The 27,538-nt window shown below is 40.8% G+C and overlaps 1 protein-coding gene across 4 annotated transcripts in view; it reads left to right on the forward strand.

Moving 5' to 3' along the window:
- Window positions 1-2,532: 2,532 nt before the first annotated feature.
- Window positions 2,533-27,538, forward strand: part of LOC117483311 (potassium voltage-gated channel subfamily KQT member 5-like) — a 156,622-nt gene continuing 131,616 nt past the window's right edge. For all 4 annotated transcript variants that reach the window (XM_034131589.1, XM_034131606.1, XM_034131599.1 and 1 more), the window contains exon 1: window positions 2,533-3,087. In XM_034131589.1, coding sequence (XP_033987480.1) covers window positions 2,756-3,087 — 332 coding nt within the window. In that variant the 5' untranslated portion in view covers window positions 2,533-2,755. The remainder of the gene's footprint in view (window positions 3,088-27,538) is intronic.

A 27,538-nucleotide genomic window follows, 5' to 3' on the forward strand; every position in this document is an offset into this window, starting at 1 on the left:
TTGTCCATATTTGGGATGAATAAAGTGTATTTAATCTAATATCCTTATATTTTGTACTGTTACATTTGCATTTGGTTAAGTTATTCCTACATTATTATGCTCAATTATGTTTAAAGTTAACTGGCTTTTCTGAAATGTTATTTGAAATATAACTTTTATCTGTGAACTAACTGATTTATTATGCACTTTTATGCCAAATCCACCAACATACAATAAGCAAATTACAATAAAAGATTGATCTGGAACTCCTACCTTTGCTCATATTCAACACATTGCTTTTGCCTGAATCTGCTTAATGGTTTTCTCTTTTTGGTTCATTGGTTCTGTTTTTAATTCAGTAGATGAACCTATGTGTTCATAAAATAGTGTGTGTAACTAAAATGGAGCACTTTCTGTCAGCTCAGATTTGATTTCTGCTTCTTTAAACTGTAGTATGTGCTCATGTGTTTCAGTGTTAGGCTGCTGCCTGAATATGCTTCATGAAAGGCAGCTTTTCCTATCAATAAAATAATTTCTGATACTAAAACATCTTATTGATGTTTCTTACTTTTGTAAATAGTGGCATTGCATTTGATGCAGGCATAATCAAAGTAACAGAAAGTACGTGACTTTCATATTTTGATACTCAGATTAGGTTACTGATATATTTTTTTTACATGTAACTAGTCATCTTAACTGCATTTTTTTTTATTAAGTAACCCTCCCAACAGTTATTAGTTTTATTTCAAGTGATATTTTAGCAAAGGCAGTTATTCAAATATAATCAAGCATAGATTGAAAAATAACCAAATGCAAATTAAGTGGTACAGCAAATCGGGTATGATATGTTATATTAGATTACATATACTTTATTCATCCCAAATTGGGACATTTAGCAACCACATCAGCAAGTTGAAACACTATAAAAATAAAATAAAAATATAACTTAATACAAATATAAATAAACAAAGAAAGAAACATCTTATTGATATTTATTTTCTCTTTTATTCATTGGAATTGCATTTGATATTAAGGTTATTCAAACGTAACAAAGTAATCAGGTTACATTTCTCTAATATTTCGATCCTCTGATTAAGATACACATTACATTATTTACAGTTAATTAGTATTGTAGCAGAATACATTTTTAAAGTAACCCTCCCAACGCATTCAAATCTTCCCTTACTTCAGGGGTGTCAAACTCAAGGCCCGGGGGCCAAATCCGGCCCGCGACTTCATTTCATGTGGCCCCACAAGAGCTTGCAAAGAATATAATATGTTTATTATACGGTTACATGCCGTTTTACAGAAGCACATTGCCCATAAACTACATGTCCCACAATGCATCTCAAATTAGATTTTTTTTCTCGGAATTTGACTTTTTTTCAAAATGTTACTTTTTTTTTTCAAAATGTCACTTATTTTTTTTTGTTTTTCCAGAATTTGGCTTTTCTTTTTACATGTAAATCATTTTGTGACATGCGCACTGGAGAGACTTGCAATTGTTTGCCCTAGACTTCTGCCTTACATCCAACCTGAGTGTTTGCTGCAGTCTCCAGGAGAGGGCGTAGTTTTGTTGGGGACAGAGGGAGAGAAGCCCCTTCAGAGGGTGAAGCACACACAGCTTCTGTAGAATAAATGTGAGAATACACCCTTCCTCTGTATCTCACACACTGAGTATTTGTGACAGAATGCTGACTCCTGTTGCTGGTAAAGCTGTCACCCACACACACATTCCCCAACTTTGCAACAAGTGCTTTATTTGATTCCTCCTGTCAGCTCCATGATGAAAAGTTTAATAATAATAATCTGTAAAGTAAAAACAGAGTGTGTGAAGCGGAAGTTCATTGTATCACATTCACTTTAACCTACAGTGACTCAAAGCAGGTTCAATTCATTTAACTTCTGGATTAAAAACAGTTTACTCTGATCAGACCGATGCATCTCCATTAATCTGTGCATATATAATATTATCATTACAGCTGCACCATGGGAAATGTCTCATTCATGCCTGTTTCAGTAAATGTGATAACAACTCATATCACTCAATGTAAAGGAGCTTTATTTGGTCACAGCTTGATATATTTAGCAGATGTTCAGTGGTTACCTTTCCCGTCACCCACGTGGAAAATCCACCAGAGCCCATGTCAGTGTCACCTGATAGGCTGGTGTAATTTGGAACTTTTTCTGGAAATTAAATTACGCTTTTCAGGAGCGACGGTTGTTCAATTGCATTTCTGCTGCATTGGCGTAAACGCACCACCACCAAGAAAATAAAAAAACATCTGCTGGAGGATGAGAGCTTTATTCTTGAGGGATGTGATGGGGGAGATCAAATCAAACTGTTGTCTGTATATATAGAAAAATAAAGTCACTCTCGGACACGAACAACACATGCGCATCAGCCGTGGACGCGCAGCTTTGTGTTGAAGCAACAGGCGGTAAAGCGCACTGGGAAGAGAGCCTGGGTTGACATGTAACGCTAAAAAAAACCTCCCCCCTCCCCACCTCCCCTAGACACACCGTGTATCTATCACTTATTATTTTTGTCACATTGGACAGCAGCGTGCACTGGGAAGGCGCGTGGATACCTTTTACGCGCGGCGGTGTAAGTGCATGATTCGAGGAGAGGTTGATGCGGAAAGAGGGCGGTCAAAGTGTGACGGCTAGCAGCGCGGGCTCCGGCAGCGATCACTGTCACAGACACGTGTAATGTGTTTAGGCACATGCTTGGAAAGACCTCCGCGCAGCACTTGATGCCAGTTTTGGTGATGCCATGCCCCGGAACCACAGCGGAGACGAAGGCGGCGGCACCGGGCTCTGGATGAGGACATCGCCGGTGCACCGCACTGAAGACTACGGCTTGAAGGATGTGGAGTCCGGGCACAGGATGATGAACAACGCGGGAGAAGGCTTGCTTTCGGCAGGTGCCGCCGGGACGGAGAGCCTGCGGGGGAAGCAGGGCGCGCGGCTCAGCCTGCTGGGGAAGCCGCTCATCTACAGCGCGCAGAGCGGCCGCAGGAACGTGCGCTACCGGCGGCTCCAAAACTACCTGTACAACGTGCTGGAGAGACCGCGAGCCTGGGCGTTCATCTACCACGCATTTGTGTGAGTTTATTTTAATTTTTTAAAATGTGCATGCAGTGTGTGTTGTGAAGTTGATGCACACCTGTTGATGCTCTTCAGCCCCTCTGCAGGAACACACACTTCTTAATCTAACATAATCTTAAATGATAACAGCAGTGGTGACATTTGTTTGCACACATCACTTTTCTATATGATGGCTGACATGTGCCACGTGATGGATGTCATGCATGCACAGCTTGGAACACATTAGATTTACTTTATTGAGCCTAGTTTGGGAATTTGTTTTGTTACAGTTGGAACACATGATGAGCTTTTCTTTGGGCAATTTCGCAGCCTGCAAAATAATCCCCTCATCTGTTTGATTGACCCAACAAATGCAGTAAAACCCCATATGCACTATTTCAGTTTTGCATTTGAGCTTAAATGCAAGGTTTAACCCACTCTGGGGTAAGTGGCAACTGCAGTTTCACTAGAATATGAACATGTAGTAGTGTTTCCATTCATTTCTACATGTTTGAGGCTCTCTGTGATAAAGTTTCTTTCATATCACTGTAAAACAAAGTCTTCCTCTTTGAGGCATCCAACTGCATTTGATTTCCCGCGTGTGACTTGTTGTGGCATCATGACTCTGAGAGGAAGGAAGTGGAGGCTCATGCTGACTGTAGGGCACCATATTTATTTGTTGGTGTTTGTGGGTGGGTGGTGTTATGTGTGCACCAGGAGGAGTGGTTGGAGAGAGAGGCGAGCTGCTGCTTCAGCACATGATCCAGCAGATCAAGAAACTGATGGCTTTTATTTTGAAAGTGTAAATGCTCAGTGATGTTCAGCTGTATTTTTCTATAAATTCTTATAATTAACTTTAAGTAATGTTTTAAAACGTTCTACTTATTACAGAATGTTCCAGACTAAAAGTTCCAGCAGAACAGAGAAGTTATAAGTGACATAGCAAGTTCTTTCAAGGTTTGCTTGTGTGTTTAGCCTTTACCTTGCCTACTGTTGCTGGCAAGCTAAACACACTAGCAAGCTAAGCACATGCTAGCGCTATAGCCTGAGCTATAGGGACCATATTAAAACGTTGTCATCATTTTACTACGCTAAAATCATTGTAATTCACGATTCTATCCAGATATTACATTTCATTTCATTTAGATGATGGTTTGTAAGTGCAAGTGCATTGGTTTAAATAAGCTGAACATTTTTAGCCCTACGTACACAGATATAAATGTTCTTTCTTTTTGACAAATTATTGGCAAAATAATTACCAAAAGCTTAGAACTCTTAAAGTGGAACTAGTGTAATTACTTTTTCTTGCATTTTGCTATAAAACAAATGTTTTAATTGCATCACAGATAACATACACAATCATTCTTTAGTTGTTTTTATTTAGTAAAAAACAATCAATCTTAAATAAACAAGGCTTAATCATTACTAGGTCATGTGATGATTGTCTTAAAGGTCCCATGTCATGCTTTTCCGGTTATTACCCGTCCCCTTGTGTGTTATGTGGCTTTTTATGTATGTAAACGGTCTGCAGAGTCACAAACCCTCAAAGTACACCCTGTAGCGAGTAAAACTCTAACACAGAAAATACGTGTCTATGCTGCCCCAGAACGCCTCGTTGGAGATTTCTCTTTTTCCATTTTTTTCTTCCTGAGTATAGTGACGTGACCATAGGTCCAAATGGACCAATCCGTGGAGCTCCTCACACACACACACTTACTCAGCCTTAGCTTTTCTCAGCCGCGCTACTCCGCGGAGTTTCGCCGGCACACACCTTATCTTTTCTCAGTCTCGGCTCCGTGGATCTCCACTCACAGTTCGCCACACACTCACGTGTGTGTGCTCAGGCTGAGTCTCGCTGTCTCGCAGACCCCACGCAGCAACCAGGAAACGACACCAGTAATCCAGCTCACACTGTCCGCTCCTCGAGCCTCAAAGGGCGGAGCAGCGAGCCCCGCAACGTCCCGCCAACACGGCACCCAGACCCCACGCAGCATTCTCATCTGTTTGTCATTACTGGTGTCATTTTCTGGTTGCTAACGCCATTGTAACACATAAACGCACATCAGAGCACAGTGGGCTCATAGGGAGGGGGGGGCAGGAGCTCCAACAAGGCGTGTATGACAGAGAGTGAATACACATACTATACAGAGATGCTGTATGAGAAAACCAATGTGATTTTGGAACATTGAACAATGTAAATCTATTCTAGTATACCTCAACAATGGAATTATGATCAGTAGAAATGGCCATGACATGGGACCTTTAATTATGTTATGGGAATTCACCACAGTGTTTGTAAGTATATTAGAAATGACTAGGTTAGCTGGGTTAGCTTGCTAGCTAACAGCAGATCTGAGACAATATCGGAAGGAATCATGTGATGACATTGTTAAAATAAGCAACTTAAACTTGTTTGTGCAGCGCGTTTCTCCAAATGGAAGAGTTTTGCACCATGCCATTGACTCTCTTGCACCTTTTGATTAAAGGGTTAGGCCTTCATATACTTTAATCAACAGAATACCTTTATTATTTATCCTCCATTCTAGACTCTCCGACCCTCTGTTAACTCTGAGGTTGTAAATGTTGAGACAGTTTCCTATTGCTCAAAAATGCTAATTTGAATCACAAAGTTCACCAAAGTTGAAAGACACAACCCTGTTTAATGGATCTACTGATTTAGTTTGTTTGTATTGATTGTACCTGTTTTAAATTCTGGACTGTGTGGAATATCTTTACTCCAACAAGTCTATCTAATCAGCCCAGTTTGCACAGGAACTGCACATCTTAAATTCAATTATTACCTTAAACTGAATTAGAGGAGCTGCTGTTTCTTGCCAATCAGGGTCCAGCATTTTCCCAGGAGGAGTTTGTTTTTACACTCATAATTCCCTGCAGGAAGATTACATTTATTGTGGTATAAAAGTGTCTCAGTTACTTTATGAGGCCTGTCCACACTCACAGAGGTTTTGTAATGACGTCGATGATCACCATCGGGGTCATCCAGTTCAATGATGACTGTCCTCACCCTCTTTTATAAGGACCATAACTTCAGAGGCACCTTTGGTGTCCACTTTAGTCTACACTTTTGCTAAAAGGGAAAAATGGTCATTTACATTTATTTTTTTAAGAGACTCACGAACACCCACAAGGGTGCTCGGACCCTCTCCTCAGATGAGCGATCGTGAAGGTTAGGAATGCTCGGCTGGATTCCTGGGAAGTTGGTGAATGAATGTCTTTCATCCCTGTGGCAGGGGGCTGGAGACATGGAGGTACTGAACTCCCACTCATACCTCAGTTCTCTCTCCTGTGACGCCCCGTGGCCTTGAAAGTCCTGCTGACCTGACAATTGTTGCAGTTGATAGCCTTGCTTTCAGTTGGTAAGCTACACAATAGAGTGTGGCTTACCAACTGAAATACGACATCACCGCACAGTGATTTTTGCAGGACGACCCAGAAGTTGGCAAAGCCAACAGAAGCAATGTGATATTTCCATTGCATTTCCAAATATTGCAACAAACAAGTTATTTGGCAACACACGTTTATGATACTTATACGTTTGGGTCAGCAGTACAATATCCACCTGTGGCGGCCGGCCCATAGGGGTGCTAGGGGCGCCGCCCCACCTCTTCCCACATTCTAGATTGTCATTAAAGAATATTTTAGTTTTGTAATTCAATTATAAAAATAAAAAAATGTCTTTTTAATGAACAAGGTACATATTATATAGTTGGTGTCAGTTAAATGTATAATCTACGATAACATATCAATAAAAATAGTTTTACGATGTCTAAAGTTACTGATAAGTCACATGTTTTCTGCTTGGGGCGCAGACATCTTTGCCCATTGACTCTCGTTATAAGTGGTGCATGCGCAGTCCGCACCCCTTCAATGCAAGTGATAGGAGCAGCTCGGGGCGCACCAAACTGCACCCAAAGCAGCTGTTGACACCACCAACAAGTAGGGGGCAGCAGGAGCCCAGAGTGACTGATTGACGTTTGAATGAGAGAGTTAGAGTGTAGACAAAGTGTAAACAAAACTAGATAGCGAATATGGAGAAGGAAAATTATGTTTAATCACTTAACCTGTTAAGCCCGGATGCCACCATTTTTACCGAAACAAAACACAAGTCTCACAAGAAGCGTCTAAATGAGCCCTGAGCGAAAAAATGCTGACGCACTTAGCACAGAACTCACGGTAGAAATACTTTATTACTTATCGGATCTGCACAAACAAGATATCAGATTAAAGCTGAGATTCCACAGATTCTAAAAGTATTAGTATCATCACTGTGCGATCACAACTCGGAAGCATACACAGACATCACACGACGTAGCTTTACGGAGCAAAAACGGCAAATAGTCTTACCTTTGCTGTTGTTCTGATCAATAGTTGTGTTCAATGGCATTAAAACGATAAAAACGCTGCTGAAGGTTAATCCATAGGTTAAACCAATGTGTCTGTGTCACTTTGAAATGATTACTGATAATCAGTGTTGGGTGTAACACGTTACAAAAGTAACGGAGTAATGTATTACTTTTTGCTGTAACGAAGTAATGTAACGCATTATTACTAATGAAATTTGGGTAATATACTACCCGTTACAATTCTCAATAACGCAGTTACAACTCCTTTTAACCCGAAATTAACTGGTGTTTTGTTTTTTAAGAATTCACTAACATCGCGAGACATTCCGACACCAGAGAACATTTGTGCCGGTAGATTAGTAAGCCTGGTGTTTACGTAATCAGTCAGGCTGATCTTGATGAGCCTGAAGGGTGTTCTTTTCCCCATAATGACCAAGTCGCTGCACATTATCCCGCTTATTACATGGCCAGATATTAAACAAACTAAGGAATCGACTCCCAATATTAATTGAAATTATTGACATAAAATTGTCGTATTTCTTCAGAAAAAAAAAAAAAAAAACTCCGTTCCACGGCGCACCAACGGCTGGAACTGCGACAACAACAACTTTACGGCAGCACTGTCCAACTCTGTTCACAGTTTCTGATCCACTAACAAGTCCTTAAACACTGCAGAGCCCATACCGTGTTCCTGTTAGTATTTACTTCTTGTCTGTCTTCTTCTGTTCATTTATCTGACGTCCAGCGCTCCGTCTTTTACCGTCTTTTACTTTCTCTTTCTTGATCCTCCTTAGCAACTGATTGACCAATCAGAATCGAGTATTCAACTAAGCCTTGTAATACAAGTTGGTAGTAGCCTCAAGGGCCTACACAGTTGCTGCACTAAACTATATTTTAGCATTTAAATTACCTAGCCATTATTTTGCGGTTATTTTGATGAAAGTAACTCAAAAGTAATATAAAAGTAGTGTAACTCATTACATTTCAGAGACAGTAATATTGTAATTACTTTAAAAAGACAGTAATAAGTAATATGTAATGTATTACATTTTGGAAGTAACTTGCCCAACACTGCTGATAATCCATCGTCATACTGTATTTATGGCAAAAACTGAGTTTTCATATATAGCTGCTATGATAGCTACGAAAGTGTATGACAGCTTCCGGTTTTGGGCATTCTGGCTTCGCATCACTCTATTCACCAATGGGTAATGTTTAGATGGATTTTAGGAACTTCCCCTCGATTCTATTGGCTCTAACGGTTAAAAAGAGGTGTCAATCATCAAAATCGACCGATGGGTTCCAGAGAAATGGAAAATGCACCCAAATGACCCCAGAAGTGTTTTTCCTTTCTTCTAAATCTCTCTAAAAAGGTCAAATGTCACTTGTTTTGCATCAATCTTGATACAGGGTACTTATTATATGTTATAGTTTGGATTCCTAAAGCTTTTAGTCTACTATCCCATCAATCAAGGGTGGTTTTCACTATAAGTAATGTTTTATTTTTGGACGGACACTATAATTTACATTTTTTTACTATGTTCAATCTGAATTTACTTTAAAGGACACCTATCATGCTATATTTGAACAATATATTGTAGGGCCATACCTATATAAAGTATATAAATATAGTTTTTTTTTCAAAATACCAAACAGATCCTGCATTTTAGCCATGCCTCATTTCGTTCCATTTGCTCTTTCCAGCACCGCTGATTCTGTGAGCTGCAGCTGACCACGCCCCCCTGCAGGAGAGGGGAGCGTGCTCTGAACAGCTGCTGGGCTGTCAGAAGAGGGGGGAGATCTCCGTCCTCCGTGTTTTATTATATTATTATATAGAGTCGTTATTCATTTGTTTTAAAGCTCAATAAATAACAAAGAAGACCTTTGACCGGCACTTTTCTAATTTTGTCCGGAAGATTTCAACTTTAACGGACATCTTGACCGGCGAAAAAAAACCGAACTGAAACTCTGCCGCACGGTCCCCTCGTTCCTTGGAAGAGGCGGAGAGGTGGGTGTTTGTCATCTGCTGGTGGACTAACCGGAGAGAATTACAGTGCTTGCCTCGACGGGGAGGGATTGCATTGAATTAAAGCAGCGGGAGCAAACGCTTGCCTCGGGGAGGGAGAAAAAGAGCCACAGCGGAGAATAAACAGAAGGGTAACCATGGCAACCGAAGTCTTCTTCGCTGCTTTTGTGGCAGACTACAGCGCCACTTACAGGCCTGGCATATGTACTACAGCGTCTCCAGCGCTTTCGAGCGGCAATGGCCGGCTGTGGCCCAACCCCACATTCCCCTGATAGGTGGAGAGTTGGCCCAATAGCCATAGCGCAACCGTCCTGACGTCAGTAACGTGTTCAAATCTGGATCAGTTTTTATCAGATCCGTTGCAGCCCCGTTTTTAGAGATTTGGGTATGGAGGAAAATAGAGAGGGTTGTGTTTTCTGACACTTGGTGAGTTCCCTGGAACACCGGGGACACATATTCATGTATAAAAGTGGTCCAAAAGTGCATTTTGCATGATAGGTCGTCCCCTTTAAAATACAAAAATTCTATATTGATTCTGACTTTTCTACATCCAACTCACAGGTTTATCATTGCTTTGAGAAAAAAGATTATTAATTTACCCCTTTTAGAAGTCAAGATATAGTCATTTGTTCTGGGCATGTCACTTTCGAGCCTGAGACCTGAAAAACAGGCTCAGGTTAAAGAAACACCTTTTGAGAGGAGGACACTAGAGGGAAAGCTGAAAGTAAAAGAGCTCGGACCTGATCAGCCTGACATAGGCAGGAGTTAAGGACAGAGGAAGGCAGTATACACACTCTTTTTCAGGGACCTGGTTTAGCAAGAAGGCTGATGATTTTTGAAGCAATCACCAAAAGTGTAAAGCTAATGTTAGGCTATAAAAAAAAAAACATTTTCGTAAGTTTCGTAAAAGAGACTCCACCGCTAAGATAAAGGCGGCTAATGTTCACATTAGGTCACTTTATAGCAACCACTCTTTGTATGACACATAGAAGCTTCGGACATTCACCATAGGGGTATTTACTGAAGTATTTTATGTCGTGTAACAACACGTGAACATTTCTTAAGCTTGTGTTAACCACAGACCATATTCGAGGCATTTAACCAAAAACGAAATAAAAAATACCTTGGCTTTGGAAGTTGCAAAATACCAACTAATTCCCAGGTTTTAGGACTCATTCATACACCACTCTGTAAGCATGAATGTTTTTTTAATTGTCTAAATAAATATTGATTCCTATTTTTGTGCAATATGTGTAGAGTTAATTGCATAACAAGGCATATTTTAGGCCAGATTTAGCTGATGCACAATTTCACAAATGGACATAACAATAACATATAGGAGATGACATTCCCATCTCAGACAAAAACAAAACAAAAACAGAAGAAATAAAGATGCAGTCAGTAGGATCACTTCAACATTTCACAAACAAAAATAGGTTGACAACCAAATACCACCAAAAACACAACATGGCAAGCATATTTATAGTTCCTTTAATCCCACTCTTCATTAGAGCTAATTATTTCCCATTTCATGGCGTGTTGAGCCTTTGATTTTTTGTGGCAATAATTTTTTCCAAAATAAATTGTATTATTAATCTACTCTTAATCTTCAAACACCGTAAATTAAGATTACTCCTTGATTGACTTTTAAAAATATGTATTTTAGCCAGAAGAACAGTTGTATTTATTAACTGCGTGCGGTCTTCATCTAAAAGACCAAATAAAATATTAAAGGGTGTAAATGTAAATTCAATATTTGCCGCTAAATAATTTGCAAAACATTAGGATTTGTGTGGAAACATTTTCATTATTAAGATTTTTTTTTATTTTAACCTCTTTTCCTTTCTCTTTCTTGATCCTCCTTAGCAACGGTCATTACAGTCCTTGACAGCGGTCTGTTCTACTGGATTTACAACGTGTCACATGTTCTGAATTTACCAATCAGAATTTTATTTAGCCTCCGTATTGTTTATGGTTGAATGTGGGCCACGAAATTTCTTTTGATTCACACACTCCCCCCCTGCCTGAAACGCCTCCATTGGACTCAGTTGTTTACCTCTGTAACATGATGACCATCACTATTTAACACTCGTGCTTCTATTGGTTGGTGCTCCAAAACATTGAACTTGATAGGCTGTTCAATAACCAACAGATACACGCAGGAGCATTTCAATGCTGCAGTTTTTCAATGTGGAGCCAATTGTATAATTTACTACAATCTAATTAAATATTGTCCAACAATTTACTTTGTAAAATACTATGTACATTTGTTGTACAGTGCTTTATCTTTTCATATATCATGTGTTTTATATGTGTAAAAAGTGAGAGTGTTGAATACATGTAGTGGAGTATAAGTGCAATATATACCTCCAAAATGTACTGGAGTTGAAGTATACAGTATGTATCGTAACATATTGTTAGTAAGTAAAGTACAAGTATGTCAAAAAAGTACTTAAACAATTGAAGCACTAGGAAAACAGCTATATAAATGTTATGTATATTATTTGTATTATTATTAAAAGCTTGCTCACATGTGCACTGTAACTCCTCTGCACGATGTTTGGCTACATGTATTTGTATCCGCTGTGTGACAGCAGCACTGAGTCGTCTTTGTGCTGCTTGAGTTTGGCTTGTGGTCGCAGCCGGCCCTCCTTCCTTCTCACACACACACACACACACACACACACACACACACACACACACACACACACACACACACACACACACACACACACACACACACACACACACACACACACACACACACACACACACACACACACACACAGAGCTGCCATTCATCGCACCTCTGGATTAACAAGCTCTTAACCTCGCAAGTATCTTTTGGGGGGGGGGGGGGGGGGCCCAACTGGCGGCACACGCTGGTGACATGAACTCGCTGCTCTAACTTGTGAAAGTGATCTATCATCCGCTCTATAGTGAGGAGGACTTGAGTTTATGGGCTGCTGTAAAGGATGCTCATCCTGCTGGGTAGTTATCGTCTGCTGTTTGAAGCCAACAGACACAATAAAATGTTAAATAGACGTCAGAATGATGAATCAGGCGCTGTTCCGAATCCCACTGCTGCTGTTAACTATTATATTTTGAGCTGTCATTTACAGTCCAGACTTTGAGACTTTGTCGTTTAGAAAGATCTGTTTTTCTTGTACACCCATCTTTATTATGTCTGTGAGAGGATTATGCCCCTCTGGTGTAAAATAAGCCTCACTGCTGACTTTGAAAAGCTCTCTCTGTGATGCTGGAGAACATATACATGCCTCTTTTCCATTCATTGTACGTGTTCTTTGCCTTTGTGAGACATATGGCGGTCGGTGTAACACTAAGTTACTTTAGGTAGAAAGATTCAAAAGCGTTTTTGTCATATGCAACAGTTCATTATTTGTTAGTATCAGAGTATTTCATGTCTCTACTGTGACAATGTTCAAAAAGCTCTTTATTCTTCTCATACTGCCTGTGCTGCAGCACCTCTTTTCACCCTCTGTCTGAAACCAGAGCCCAGTCTGCTCTGATTGGTTAGCTGTTCTGATCTGTTGTGTTGGTTGAGATATCCCACCCACGTACAATGTGCTAGCCAATAGAAGTGCGAGTGTGACGTAAACACAGGGATTTTAGCCTTTGCAGACCATTTACATGCACACAAACCTATAGAACACACTAGAGGAGAGGAGCAACCCCAGAAAGCACAATAGGCCCTCTTTAAGTCCGAGACTTTTCCCATAATGCAACATACAATCTACTTAAGACATCAACAGACATGATGGTGCAAGTAAAATGCAGGAAAAGATAGTCTTTACCAAACATTTAAAATACAATGTTCCTTCATAATTTATTTTAAGTGTAAGGTCATGTGATCCCAACACATTTTGGTGCCATAATAAGAGCATGTGGTGATTAACCATGTCATGGTGAATATATATTTTTATTATCCAAAATGAAGATAACGTGTTCTCACAGGTTCCATTTTAGGAGTCCATGTTATATTGATCACCTGGATAATATTCTGAATCGTAATGATTTTGATCCAGGATAATTGTGAGATGAAATTTGAATATTGTCAAATGTTTGGCATGTTTACCCTTCAGCACTATCAAAAGGTGTACATATGAAAATAATTGGGACATTATATATCCCATGTCTAGCCTGTTTACTCTTCAGCTCTATCATACCTATCTATAATAGAACAACAGTTCTTCTAGTTCCTCATCATTGTTTGGAACAAATTCAATTCTGTTTTCCAAATCTGACAGTGTTGATTCAATTTGACCAATCACATCCTGTGCCTGTCACAGGAACAGCTGATGGGGGCGGCCCGCTGTGAGACTCATGTTTCTGTCCTGCGTTTACTCAGAGGGAGTTCCCCTCGATCTGCTTTAGTGATGTCCTTTTTATAAACACAAAGACAAGGCCTTAGTGCAGGGCACGCCTGAACACATGCATTGTGAGTATTGTGTTTCAGCTAAGAGAAGCATCCACAGCAGCTGGTATTCTCCTGTGACAGGCTGCCACGTATTAAACATTGTTTTTATACATTTTCTTTCAAATCTTTAATGTCCACAAAGTGTAGACTAAAGGCCCTGACACACCAGGCAGTCACCAGAGAACTCACCGACGCCGAAGCCGACTGTTGCGTCGCCGTGTTCTCCTGCGTCTTGGCCGTGTGTCGCACTGGAACACACCGCAAAGACTTCAGCCGAGCACGTACAAACTGCGCATGCGTGAGTGGCAATAACTCTCCTTACCAGCAGGCGGCGGTAGTGTGTATTCGTCATTCAAAAGAGGCAACAACCGGAAGACAGAGAAGAAGAACAGACTGTGATATAAACAAACAACAAATAGCGTGTGCGTTACATTTTCACTCTTGTCCATCGAAAACATGTTTCGTGCGGTACTGGAGCTATCAGCCATTGGAGTGTTGCTTGTGGAAGACATTCTCAAGCAACCGTTTGCTTCTCATGCACTGATTCGCTAGCTGAACAGCCAATCAGAGTGATTTCTTTGTCCGACTGCCTGTGGCCGACGCACGGCCGATTCAACATGTTGAATCGGCCGTGCGTCGGCCATGAAAGGCCAAATAAGGCGTGTCACGGCCGACGGTGCGGGACACACCAAATTGAGTTTGGGCGACAGGGCACGCTTCGTCGTCCGACTAACGAAAACGGCCGATTTCTGCCTGGTGTGTCAGGGCCTTAACATTTGTCTCCAGCAAGTCCCATCACCAAACATCATCACCGCTGGAGAGCTTTGCTGGACAATATGTGACCCGATCTATCGAAATCAGTCGGAAGTCGCAACGGCTCATTTCAAAAATAAATGTGGATTTGCGTAAAGAAATAGTTTTTTGGGGTTCGGGTGTTTTGTTTGATTTTAAATAAACAAAGTCTTGGCTTTCAGAATATGAAACTTTCATTTCCAAAATCACACGATAAATACATTTTTGAAGCTTGTAAAGGGAAGATGACAACTCTCACTCGCACCCTGCTCTTCCGCAGCGCAGCTCCCCCTCCCTCATGCAATGCCTTGTTGGCAACTGTGGCTGCGAGGGAGGGGCAGTCGTCTTTCAACCAGAAGGTTGTTGGTTCGATCCCAGCCATGCCGTCAAAATGTTGATGTATCCATTTACCATTTGTTGACATGCTGATGTGACCAAAAATAAATCCCAAATTTGGATCAATAAAGTATATCCAATCTAACCTTGTCTAATCTAACACATACTTTAAAAACAGGAACATTCATTTGTGCAATATCACAATATCCAACATGTAGTGTCATATCACAAAATCCATATACAGTATCTGTAGTTCCCCCCCAACATATCTCCCTGACTGCAGAATAAAGCTGCTCTCACCGGTGAGGGTTTCCACCTGACCGCCCTGAGTCTTACCGTCTGATGGAAAGGATTTTGTGGCTGATTGTCATTTCACAGGTTCCAGTTCTAGAGAAAGAGACCATTATCTCATCCACTCATACCTTTTCTCATTATGCCTGTCTCACTCAGGGGCTCTCCTTGCGAACAGGCAAGGCAGGCAACTGCTTGGGGCCCCGGACCAGAAGGGGGCCCCCGAAGAAGGTAGATTAAGAAGGTCCACAGCAACGACAACATGAAACACCCTTTAATTTACTGCAACGATATGTCGGGAAACCCCCTCAAGGCGGCCCCATGCATAGTGCGCTGTAAAATGCTGCTTCTCATCTTCAGTTTTGTTGCCTTGCTCCGCTCCAGTGGTGTTGAAGTGTTGAATGTACATCTCTTCAGAGTTTTCATCGTCTCTTCCCCACTTATTGTCCCTCCGCTCCTCTGTGGCCTGCAGACACTGCAGACACTGCTGCTTGTTTGCATTTCCTTCATCATGTGCCTATGTTAGCAGTGTGTCTTCAGAGGAGAGAACGTCCTCTCAGAGCTCCGTCCTCTCAGAGCTCCGTCCTCTCATAGCTCTGTCCTCTCCTCTCAGTCCCTGTTGTAGTTTTAGTCGTTCCTCATGTCTTTAATCAGCCATGTGTTGGCAGATACTCACCTTGCGGGGGCGAGGGGGAGCGGGGGGGGCATTGCCTTGACTCATTTGGAGAACGGAGTGTGATAGTTGTTCTGATATGGAGGCCTAATAACTGGCTTCACAGCGAGCCCCATGCAAACCTCTCTCACACACACACACACACACACACACACACACACACACACACACACACACACACACACACACACACACACACACACACACACACACACAATTATATTAATACATTATAACAAGGCACATAAACATCAAGGTTCATTCCTTAATTCAAAAACTGAGGGCTTTACAATAAAGTTCTATAGTTCAAAAATAACTTCCTGGTAGCAACGTTGCATTAAATTGTGGGAAACCGGGGCTAGCACAAATATGGTGGAGGGAGGCGAAAATCAACAACAAGTAATAAAGAATGCACGTAGTATTTTGAAAGCGGACCTCTGGGCACATTATGGATTTTAAGAACTCAATGGGAAGCACGGACTGGACTAGACGCACGCTGTGTGTAAAGTCTGTCACACAAAAAAGCAAATTGGTCGGTGACACAGAGATCAAGGAACAGATGTGACAGCGGCAGAGCGACACCAAAAACTGAGCAGTCTATCCACCAACACAAGCAGCACCAGTCCCAGAATCAGAAGATAGAATGACCCGCTCTGAATCAGTCTGGTGTCGCTGCGGCTCAGAGACACACATGGATCTATGTTTTAGAAAAACTTGCGTTAGCGTCATGTCAGGTTTTTGGTGGATTAAAAAATGAAGTCTTGGATTGCAGAGTATGAACGCCTTCTCGCTATATTAAGACGATAAATAATTGTGTAAAGATTGTGAAGGCAGCAGGAAAACTCCAGCGATCACCATCATCTGCTCCTCCTCACCGCCCCGGTTCAAAATGATTGTATTAGTCCATCAAGTTTATATATTCCCGAAGTGAAACCTTTGACCGGTAAGGAGATCACAAAAAGGGCAATCAATATAATAGTTCTGCAATATGTTTCTTTCTTGACAAAAATGAAAGACAGACAAACATTGCCATCCCTAGAGCTGCACTGCCAACATGAAACCCCAAAGTGCTGAATAATGTCAAAACGGAGGTGTACACACACACACACACACACACACACACACACACACACACACACACACACACACACACACACACACACACACACACACACACACACACACAGGGCTGCCATTCATCGCACCTCTCGGTTAACAGGCTCTTAACCTCGCAAGTATGTTTGGGGGGGGGGGTGCAGGAAAAACAAGGCGGAAAAGGATACAGTGTTTCTCAACTGGCGGCACACACACACACACACACACACACACACACACACACACACACACACACACACACACACACACACACACACACACACACACACACACACATCCAGCCCCATTATAAAGAACACCAGCAGTCGGATAATAACCAAAGATCATGATATCTATAGATGTTCTGAAAACAATTGGTAAAATTGATCTTTTACATTATTTTATTTCGCGTTTTTATTTCTGGCAAATGAATAATACTTAAAGCCTCAGGAAAGAGACGGTCTAACCGTAACTGTGCAAAAGTGTATGAGACCAAATGGATTCCATTAAGCTGGTGCTTTTATTCAAGTCAACTTATACCATGATGATCCTGCATGGAAATCAGCTTGTAATAAGCCAAATCATTTTAAGAGCTACATAAAGAAGACTGGCCATGGTGCAGAAATGGGAGTGTTTTTAGTCTGCAAAAGTGTGGACATCGTATTGTCATGTGTATTATTAACAATATAACATGTTTCCTTTTTCTAAATGACATGATTATTGTAAATAAGATAAGATAAGATAAGAAGTACTTTATTGATCCCAATTTGGGAAATGTTTGCGTTGCAGCAGCATATGTACATTAGAGAAATAAAATACCAATATAAATCAATAATACAGAGTGCACTACTGCAGCTAACATCAGAGAGCCACAGAGTCAGAAACCCTGAGGAAAGACACTCTTGGTTCAAAAATAGCTTCACTGTTGCATGTCGTGTGACGTAGGCTAGGACAAAGGAATTACCACCATCTACTCATAGCAGGGTGGGTGTACACATTGGCACATCAGGAGGGGGGCCACGCTGCGGGCGCTCTGCTTGGCACGAGACTGCACCGCTGCAGCCGGAGGCCCCTGACCCCCCTGCCCCCCCACAGGGTACAGCTGGGTACTTCTGAACAGCACTCAGGGCCCCCCCACCGCACTGTGTAACAGATTCTTGTTACTGCAGACATTCATTCATGTCAAACCAGGAAAATCACAGATTGAACAGGGTTTGCGCAAATTATTAAAAGTTGCAAAATGCTTATGCTTGTCTTAATTAAGGAATATGCTGGAATCCTAACCCTAATTTCAACATTATCTGGTGTTTTATGTTCTAACATGACTAAAAATGTTTGAATATTTGAAATGAAACAATCCGGATCGTATCTATTTATATTTGTTTCTTGTCTTTGGCGTCTCCCAACAGATGCAGAGCTAACCCTAACTGAGGAAGTTACAGAGCTCAATGAGTGGCAATGAGCTCTAGACTTTTCTGTAATATCTTATTAATATATATTAATGTTATTTAAGGATAATCTGATATATTTTTTTCAATTGGTCATTTTTGTTAGTTGAACACTGACACAGATTTTGCTTTCGTAAGTGTTATGTGCAAACATGTAAAGGCCCTGAAGCATTGAGTAATAATGATCCAAACATATAATCAAAGTTTATTTGAACAGCTGGAAAAAAAAGTTTTCATTCATTACTGTGGGTATACATTCATTATATTTACCTTCTTTTTTTGCAAATTGATGTATAGTAAACATTTATATATAATGATAAAGGTTTTGACTATGAAAGTGCTGAGGGCTTTAATATAACTCTTACAAAGCAATACCAACAAACTGATAATGGCTCAGTACCATTAAATAGCCCAGTGAGCCGGCATGCACAATACCAGCACCTCCCCTGAGTGGAATGCAGCCATGTTATATATTTGACATGCTTTTCCTACTCTGACAAGTCAAACTAGCTGCTGTATTTTATTTCTGCCTCCAAGAAGTGAAAGTGCAAAAAGGGAAAGTGAGAATAGTAAAGTAAAACAGACACAGAGTTACACTGTAAAGTGGAAACAGAAAAAAAGGTGACTTAAAGACAGTCATTCTGCCCCCTGTCATTGCTTCCTGTTTCCTGTTAGAGAAGTTCTCCTCCAAATGTTGCACAATAGTGAACTGTCAGAAAGGGCTTCTCCTCTGCGATGTGTCAATGGAGTTGCATCATTGTCTTGGTCATAGGGTCGTATATTACCAGAATATGTCCTCCAGCTACAGTCCGCACTCCGTATTGTACTGCAGTGGACCCTTCCTAGTTTTTTAGGAGCAGTGGGCAGCAATTGTATACAGCGGAATGATGTAGGGAGCTCAGGGTGTTTGCCCAGGGGCTCCAGTACTTGGTCGTTCTGGGACTAGAACCGGCGACCTTGCCCAGCCAATCACACGCAGCCAACATATGGCATGTATAGAATAGTGCAGTATGAACAGTGGAGTGTGTGTATACCGGAGAGGCTTGTTTGCACATACACAGTAAAAAAATACGCTACACATCTGTGCCATGTATTTCCTTTCCATCTCTTCCTTTTTCTCCTGTATTTCAAGTCCTAATCTTAAATCTCAGACATTCAGAAAATATTAATATATGCCCTATTCCCCGTTACCCCATGTAGTAGTGAGCCCGTACACAGCTCCTCTGTTCGGGAACATAAACTCTCAGTGTGGGAACCTCTGCAACCTTACTCCCTCCGAAACTAGGCAGGCCAAACAGAATACAGGACATGTTTGTCAAGATCACCAGGTGATGCTGAGTGCTCGGTCTAGAGCTGTCAAAACACCCTTTTAAAAAATGTAATCGGCCAAAGCCTAGATGTTCTTAGTATTTTATGACTAGAGCTCACACGTGTCAGAGGTGAGCCTGAACTCTGTGAGAGGGAGCCAGTTATTCTGTTCCACTATAATGTTCCCATAGTGGTGCCCCCTCCCTGAGGCAGTCCTTCACCAGTGAGAGTCCACAGTACTATTCAACAGCTCATCGTCCCACACAACCACGACCTGGTCCATGCAATCTCTTATTTGTCATCACAAAACGAGACGACGTGTACAGGAAATAGTCAGCTGTGTGGCTGTGCGTCAGCTGAGGTTAAAGTGCTGAGGTATCTGCTTGGTTTAACCATTACATTGCTCTGTTAGCACTTTCTTGTAGCTCACTTGTCAGAACACATTAGCTGGGAGTTTGGCCCCCAGGTCCCCTCAGGCGAAGTCCTCTGTCATCCAGATACACAGTGGTGTGTATGTTGGTGTGGGTCTGTGTGAAGAGGGTGGGTTGGAGGCTGAAGGAGGAACAGATCACACACATGCTGCTGACATGAAGAGAACTCTGTAGCGTGTGCAACATGTTTCCTCCAACAGTTTTATGTCAGCTCCTACAGCTGCAGCACTTCAGCCTTTCATTATTCTGATGCACAATTTCATGATATGATATACTTTATTGTCATCGTAAGGAAATGTGTTGTGGACTCCATCCTGTAGTTCCTCAAAAGATAAAATATACATAATAATAAACACATCGACAAAAATAACAACACATGGCTTCCATACACATACACATTTTGCACCTCCACGTCTACTGACAATTTTGACCTTTTGCAAAACCCTCATGGACAACATATCCATTGATAATACGATACATGTGAGTGTTGGGAAACAAGGATTCAAACTCGAAGGTGAAATTAATCACAAACGTGTCAACGATGGGTAATATTAAAATGAAAATTAATGAATGAGCTATGGAGATAGAGACAAATAAGTGCACCATTAAAGTCAGTCAAATCATTTGTCTCCTAACTGCAGGTGCATCAGAAAAGGCAAAATGATTGAATATGTCACGGTGAAGATGGTCCCTTACATAATGAGTACCATTATTTCAAACAAAGGCAAAGTGTATTCCTAAAGAGGAGCATTGATGAAGTAGCACATTAGTGGCCTTTAACATCTTGCAAGGTGACACCAATCAATGTATTACGGATCATCTGAACTGTACTTCATAAAAAACATACAGATGCAGCAAGCATGAATCACTTATCTCATGACACGATGTCTCTGAAACAACTGTGCAGTCTCAAAATTAAAATCTCTTTGTGTCCAATGTTCTGTTTTAAAGTTGACCTGATTGAACTGTTTGCATTCTTGTCAAATCAGGGACATTGTCACTTTATAAGGTTGCTATGGCTAATGTGCTAGCAAACTGTTCTGTTCCAACAACTCCTAAAAGAGGTGGTTTGGGTCTTCAGCTTGCTAATTATATTTGTATTTAATACGTTTTCAAAAACAATAACCATAAAGAAGCTGGGTCTGGGTCTAAATTCCATCCACAATTCTCACTATGCTTCCCATTTTCCATTACACAGAGTAATACGTTAGATGAGACAATTAATACCACCTTCAGGTCTGTGCAGTCAATGTAGAGGTACTGCTAGTAAACCTTTAGCTTTAATTAGCAAGGCATACATTGCTTTGCTCTCTTCAAAGGTGAAATACATCTCCAAGAACCTCTAAAGCTCATTAATTAACACATTATTTGTTTATAGTTGAAAAAAAGGAAGAAATTAAAACAAAGAATTACATATTTTCTTACCTTTACCTGCTTTGCTAGCTAGCTATTTCACTCTTTTTAGTGTTCGTGGTATGCTAAGCTAACTGGCTTTGGGCAGTAGATTTATATTAAAGGGGACCTATCATGCAAAATGCACTTTGTGATGTCTTTTATACATAAATATGTGTCCCCGGTGCGTCGGGGAACTCACGCAGCGTCAAAAAATGAAAACCTCTCTCTTTTCCTCCGTACCCAAATCTTTTAAAAACGGGTGTACAACGAGCGGATACAGATTTCCATCCGATCTGACGTGTCCATCCGTGGTGACATCGGCAGACCCACAGAAAGTTGCTATCAGAAACAATGCCTGACGTGTTTTGGACGTAATCTCGTCTTTGTTTACATTAGCAAGCCTCGCTAACACTCAGAGCTAACCTGTACTGTAGAGCACATGTGTTTAAAAAGCAGGAAATAAAAAAAGAACTCCTTGTGATAAACCTGCAAGAGAAAAAGCATTTGAGCTCCATACTGTTTCAGAAATAATCCTTGACGTGGTTTAAACAGGATGGCGTTTTATCACAACCGAATTTAACTTTATCTCCGGTAGAATTCTGATCAGGCATTAGCTCCGCCTCCTCTTATTTCTTTTTTTCAAGCTAAGGACCCAAGATCCGCGTTTCTCTAACAGGGCTTCAAAAGAGGGGTTTGAGCCGTATGAGGCATGGCTACAATGGGTGATCTGTTTGGTATTTTGAAAAAAAAACTTCACAGACATGTTTTATATAGGTATGGCCCTACAATATATTTTTCAAATATAGCATGATAGGTCCACTTTAAGTGAACAGATATGAAAATGGTGTCAATCTAACTTTAGTCAAAAGTATGTTTTTTTACTTTCTAATTATTCTTAAAATGTAAGAAATGTCCGCGTGAGATTTAACACTACAGCTCCGGGTTTAATGACGGAAATGAACATCTGCCTCTTATCTTATCTACCCCGGTTTGCCTTGTGACTCTGATGCTTGAAATGTCTCTAATCATTTGCTCATTTGTTAAATGCATCAGATGTCACCAAGAAAGATTCTCCTGTGTTCATCGTACCACATTTTTTAAATGATACTTGTTATTCACACCTCTTCATCAAAGCTGTGCTGTGTTTACCATGGCCTGGTTCCTTCTTTCTGTCTGACATAAGAAGAGATATGATCACACCAGTAGCCAAAAGCAGTGTGTGTATTTGTGTGCTTGTACTGGGGACATTTGCTGCTTTGAAGTGTATAAAGAAGTGAGTGATTGTGTATCTGACAGAGAGTGAGCAGTAGAAGCAATGGTACTGCTAATAGTTATCTCTGTGTGTAGTGTTTTTCTTGTGTCATTTTCAATCACTGGATGTAAGGAAGGATGAGGCCACAGGGTTCAACATACAGTACAATATATCTGTGACGCTGTACTTGATGTTCTGAAAGCCAGGGTCAAATCATGTCCACTCAGAGCCCTGACCCTAACTGATGTGGACTTTTTTACAATGTCTGCGTGAGAAACCTTGCATGCAGCCCTTAAATCACAAGGAGTCCCAGACTACAGCTTGAATGTCAGTTACTATCCCAACATAAGTCTGTTAAATTGACTCTGCCCCTTGATTTTGTCTGCCAAGTCATGCCTGCCTGGAGCTTGAAGACAAATCAACCCATAAGTGTTTGTCTTCGCAAAATAAGCTTGACCCCACAACATGGCAGTCCGTGTGTCGGGGAGGAGGGAGGAGGTGGTTTCTGGTTTTGGGAATCAAACACAGAACAGCTGCTTGTTTGAATAACAGAGTGGCTGAAATGACTGCACCACATGGGTCATATTACCCACCTGGGCTTTTAATAGGGGAGTTTGGCTGCTGGGAGAAAATATTAGCATTGAGTACAGTAGCCTGATCACATATCACAGATGAAAGCGCTTTGAAAGGTGTGTTGACAGAGGAACATATCGGCTTAGTGTGTAAAGGTGCATCGTAAGCTAAAAGGCTTTCATTTAATCACTTTTCCTGACATTTCACCCCAAAATCTTCTAATCTAATATACATTCTGATTTAGATTCACACACTGTACTTAGATATTGATAATCCACTGATGAAATCCTCAGCCTGGCTTGTCAAAGTGATTAAGTCATGCTCCTGCTCCACTGATTCTACATATGGCTACTGAGGTTTTTGGAAAAATATTTGTCAAAGTAATTTATATTTTGGCCAGACTGCGGTGGCGAGGATTGTGAAGTAGAATTATTGCTCTTGGCAGTTAGCAGGGAGATGGAAAACAAACCTTCGTTATTGGTTTTATAGGAGGATTAAATATAGTTTAATGAGAGATTTGATTCATAATTTATATTTAGATCTAATCCTCCAACTGTAAATTCTGCACACTTGCTGCCCGAAGCTCCCATGTGCCAGCCGTTTGCTCTGCAAGGCTTTATTCGTTTTTCTCCTTTGCGGAAAATTGAAATGAAAGACCCAGCCAGTTGTTCTGCACACACTCAGACCTCACCAATTTCCTGTCGTGATTAACCAGTGCACTTCGTAGATACCCCAAAACCACAGGCATTTCCATATAATCTCACTTAAATCATAAGATACTGCAAAAATGCTTCATGTCTATATACAGTACTTCTTTCTACTTGTTGCTCTTCTCTAGCTTTGCCATTTGTCTACTATGATTCCATTACATCTGGTCCCTTGTGTGCATTCGACAGTTTGACTGGTGTTTTACTACCTGTGACAAATCGTTTTCCCTTGATTAAGTGGACCTGCAGACGGAATGCGGAAAGTTATTCATGAAAATAAACAGTAGGAGAAAAAGAAGGATACACTACTATACAAATCAACCCATCCTATACTCAGGGGTTCCCAACCTTTTTTCCCAAGAGCCCCCCCAAATGACTCCTGTTGGAAGTTGCGCCCCCCCCCTTGTGTGTGTGTGTCCCCCACACACACAAGGGGGGGGGGGGGGGGGGGGGGTTATCAGGCGCAACAGCGGTAATTAAAGTTTAAAAGTCTCAAAAATGCTACAACTACTGTCACAAACTGGATGAATGTGAAGTATGTTGTTAAAGGAGGATGAAAGCGTAATTAAGGAGCACTATTGGAGTGACTTTGATGGTTATTGGACTCAGGATTCATTCATTTGGATTCCCGCTGTATGAAGAAATTAAAGGACGGCGCAAGTGGAAACAATTCACAAAGGGATTAAACTGTTTAAAACACATGCTCAAAGGAAGCCGGATTTTGCCGATGTGTTTATGTGGATTCAAAAGTCGTAAATAATCTACAAAATGGAGGAGACCGATCTGATCGGAGCAACTGTGACAAATAATCTGAAACCGGCATGGACAATGACTATGTTTTAAAAATGCGCTTATCCAGAAAAGCCTGGTTTGGACACTTTACGGGCAGAAGAAACATTTCTATTAAAGAAAGAATTATACATTTCTGTCTTTTTATGTCTATAATAGCTACTAACTTGAATTTTGATTCAAATTAATTAATCAATTATTTTTTATATTTTATTGTAATGTAGAGACAAGGCTTTTAGTGACAATCATGTATTGCGTTACAATTATATGTAAAAAAAAAAAAGTCTAAATATGATATTTGGCCTCAAATCATCTGAGGCCTGGCGCCCCCCCTGCGATCTTTGGCGCCCCCCCAAGGGGGGCGCGCCCCCCAGGTTGGGAACCACTGCTATACTGATACCAAGAGTGAAATATACCAGAAAGTATACAAAGAATCGTATATATTATACAGTTGTTGTATGGTCTAATTGAATAAAACGTCAGATATAAGTGAAAAATATCCATCCGATCCAAGACCTTTCTTTATTTTTCAGTCCAAAATCACTTTATCATGATATAACGTTGAGTAAAGCATCTAACATTACTGTGAATAGCTGGCAATTTTTCAAAAAAATTGAATAATCGATATACAGTCTTATCGTTGCATCTCTATGATGAAGAAATTCAATAAATGTTTGGATAGAAATGTGCTTGTCGATATTGTTTTTTTTGTTTGGTTTCTTTTCACCTTTGCATACTACTGCTTCGAAACCCTTAACACTAACTGGTGGGACAGCCACACTTTACCAGAGATTCCAAGGTTTTCAAAGATCTCAAGTGATGTATCAGGCAGAACCTTTGGACAAAACACATGTGCACAGACGGAGAAGCACATGAGCGCAATTAAGGCACAATTAAAGCACATATGCCCAATTAAAAGCACTTTAATACAAAATTCTTACAAACACAACAGACACAGAAGCATAAACATCGGCACAGATAAAAGCACATTTTACAATTATTTTCTGCACAATATATAATTATAGAATACATAATCAAATAGCCACTTCTCTAGTAGAGGCCTGGGGACTTCTGTCTTGAATTTGATGAGTGTCAACATCATCACTTCAAATAAGAGCTGGAACAAACTGTTCTGAATATAAATGTAATACTGTCAGACTGTGTGGAATGTTGTGTTCAATTTAAAGACAACTATGGGGGAATATAAATGAAAACCTGGATATGAATTGGTAGGGTTATTAAGGAACTAGCTCTTTGAGGTTTCTCAAAGGCCTCTCTCAGAACTGTTCGCTTTGCTGACATGTCTCAGCACACTGGGGCTTCCCCTCACACCTCTGCACACAACCACCTTTCATTTTTAGCATCCGCCAATGTAAATGTGTTCACTTTTAGTCATGCTGTCAGGAATCAGCTTGTTCTTTCTCAGAATAACTTCTTAAACAAACAGTGGTGTATGTCTTCACTGTGCAACACTTATGGTCATCATGTCCTGTATGTGATACATACATTACTGTTTGCGCAGTTTCCAGCCGGCGCAAACAGTAAAGCATACCGTCTCTGTCATAATGAATATATTCTTTCAACCTGAGAGACTCTGTAATCCTGTATCTTGGCTTGTGGCTGGCTGCTCATGAATAGAAGAAGAGAATGACTTTTGAACAGATGTCACTGCGTATGCATACATTGTGGCTCTTGCTCTCTGTCTCTATCTCTCCATGTGCACCTGAGTGAACGTTAATGCATGCCAAGCAGCTTCCGCGTCAACCATCTGACGCTCCATCCTGACAGGCCTCTGATCCCAGGCCTTATGGTCCTTCTGCTTGAACCCCCCCCCCCCCCCCCCCCCTTCCAGCAGCGACCCTTCCTTTGTACGCTAACCTGAACATGCTCGGGCCGTTTGGTGCAGAGTTCAGCCTTTCTATTGTCAGATCAAAATCCCCACAGAGCTGTTGAAAAAGGGCGGAGATCAAACCTTTGATTAACACCATGCATTGGTTATTCTTTATTACTGTCCAATCTCCTCCAGGAACCCTTCTTTAGCACCCCCTTGTAATGTTGAATTCATTTTACACCGGGACGTTTGTAGGTGTTTACCTCTAGTTTGCACAACAATGACTTTAAACACACTTTTCGACCTTGAAATAGCTTGACGCCTAGTGAATATTACAAAAGGTTTTCTAGCATCGTAGTTTACTCCCTGATTATGTGTCCGACTGAATATGCGCAATATTGTTAGCTCCCGTTTAACCTAGTAACTTTACAATGGCTGACATCAGCAATTTTCAAATAGCTTTTTTCGGCTAAAGGAAAGTTTTAGAAATATAAAATCTCATATAAAAGTCACATTTGACTTTATTTGCAGTTTAAGTTGTTCTGTAAGCAGTTTTCCTTTTTATTATTTTTACAATAGTAATGTATGGGTAAAAAGCTTTTTGGGCCCCAGGGAGATGTACAGATCACACGCAAGTCCAACTATTTCAGCTTTTACATTGAACTATTATGACTGTTGATTTATTAGGATATCGTAAGCTAACTATCTAACTAACTTTTA

This window comes from Trematomus bernacchii, unplaced genomic scaffold (genome assembly GCF_902827165.1).
Source record: "Trematomus bernacchii unplaced genomic scaffold, fTreBer1.1, whole genome shotgun sequence".
Classification (NCBI taxonomy): domain Eukaryota; kingdom Metazoa; phylum Chordata; class Actinopteri; order Perciformes; family Nototheniidae; genus Trematomus; species Trematomus bernacchii.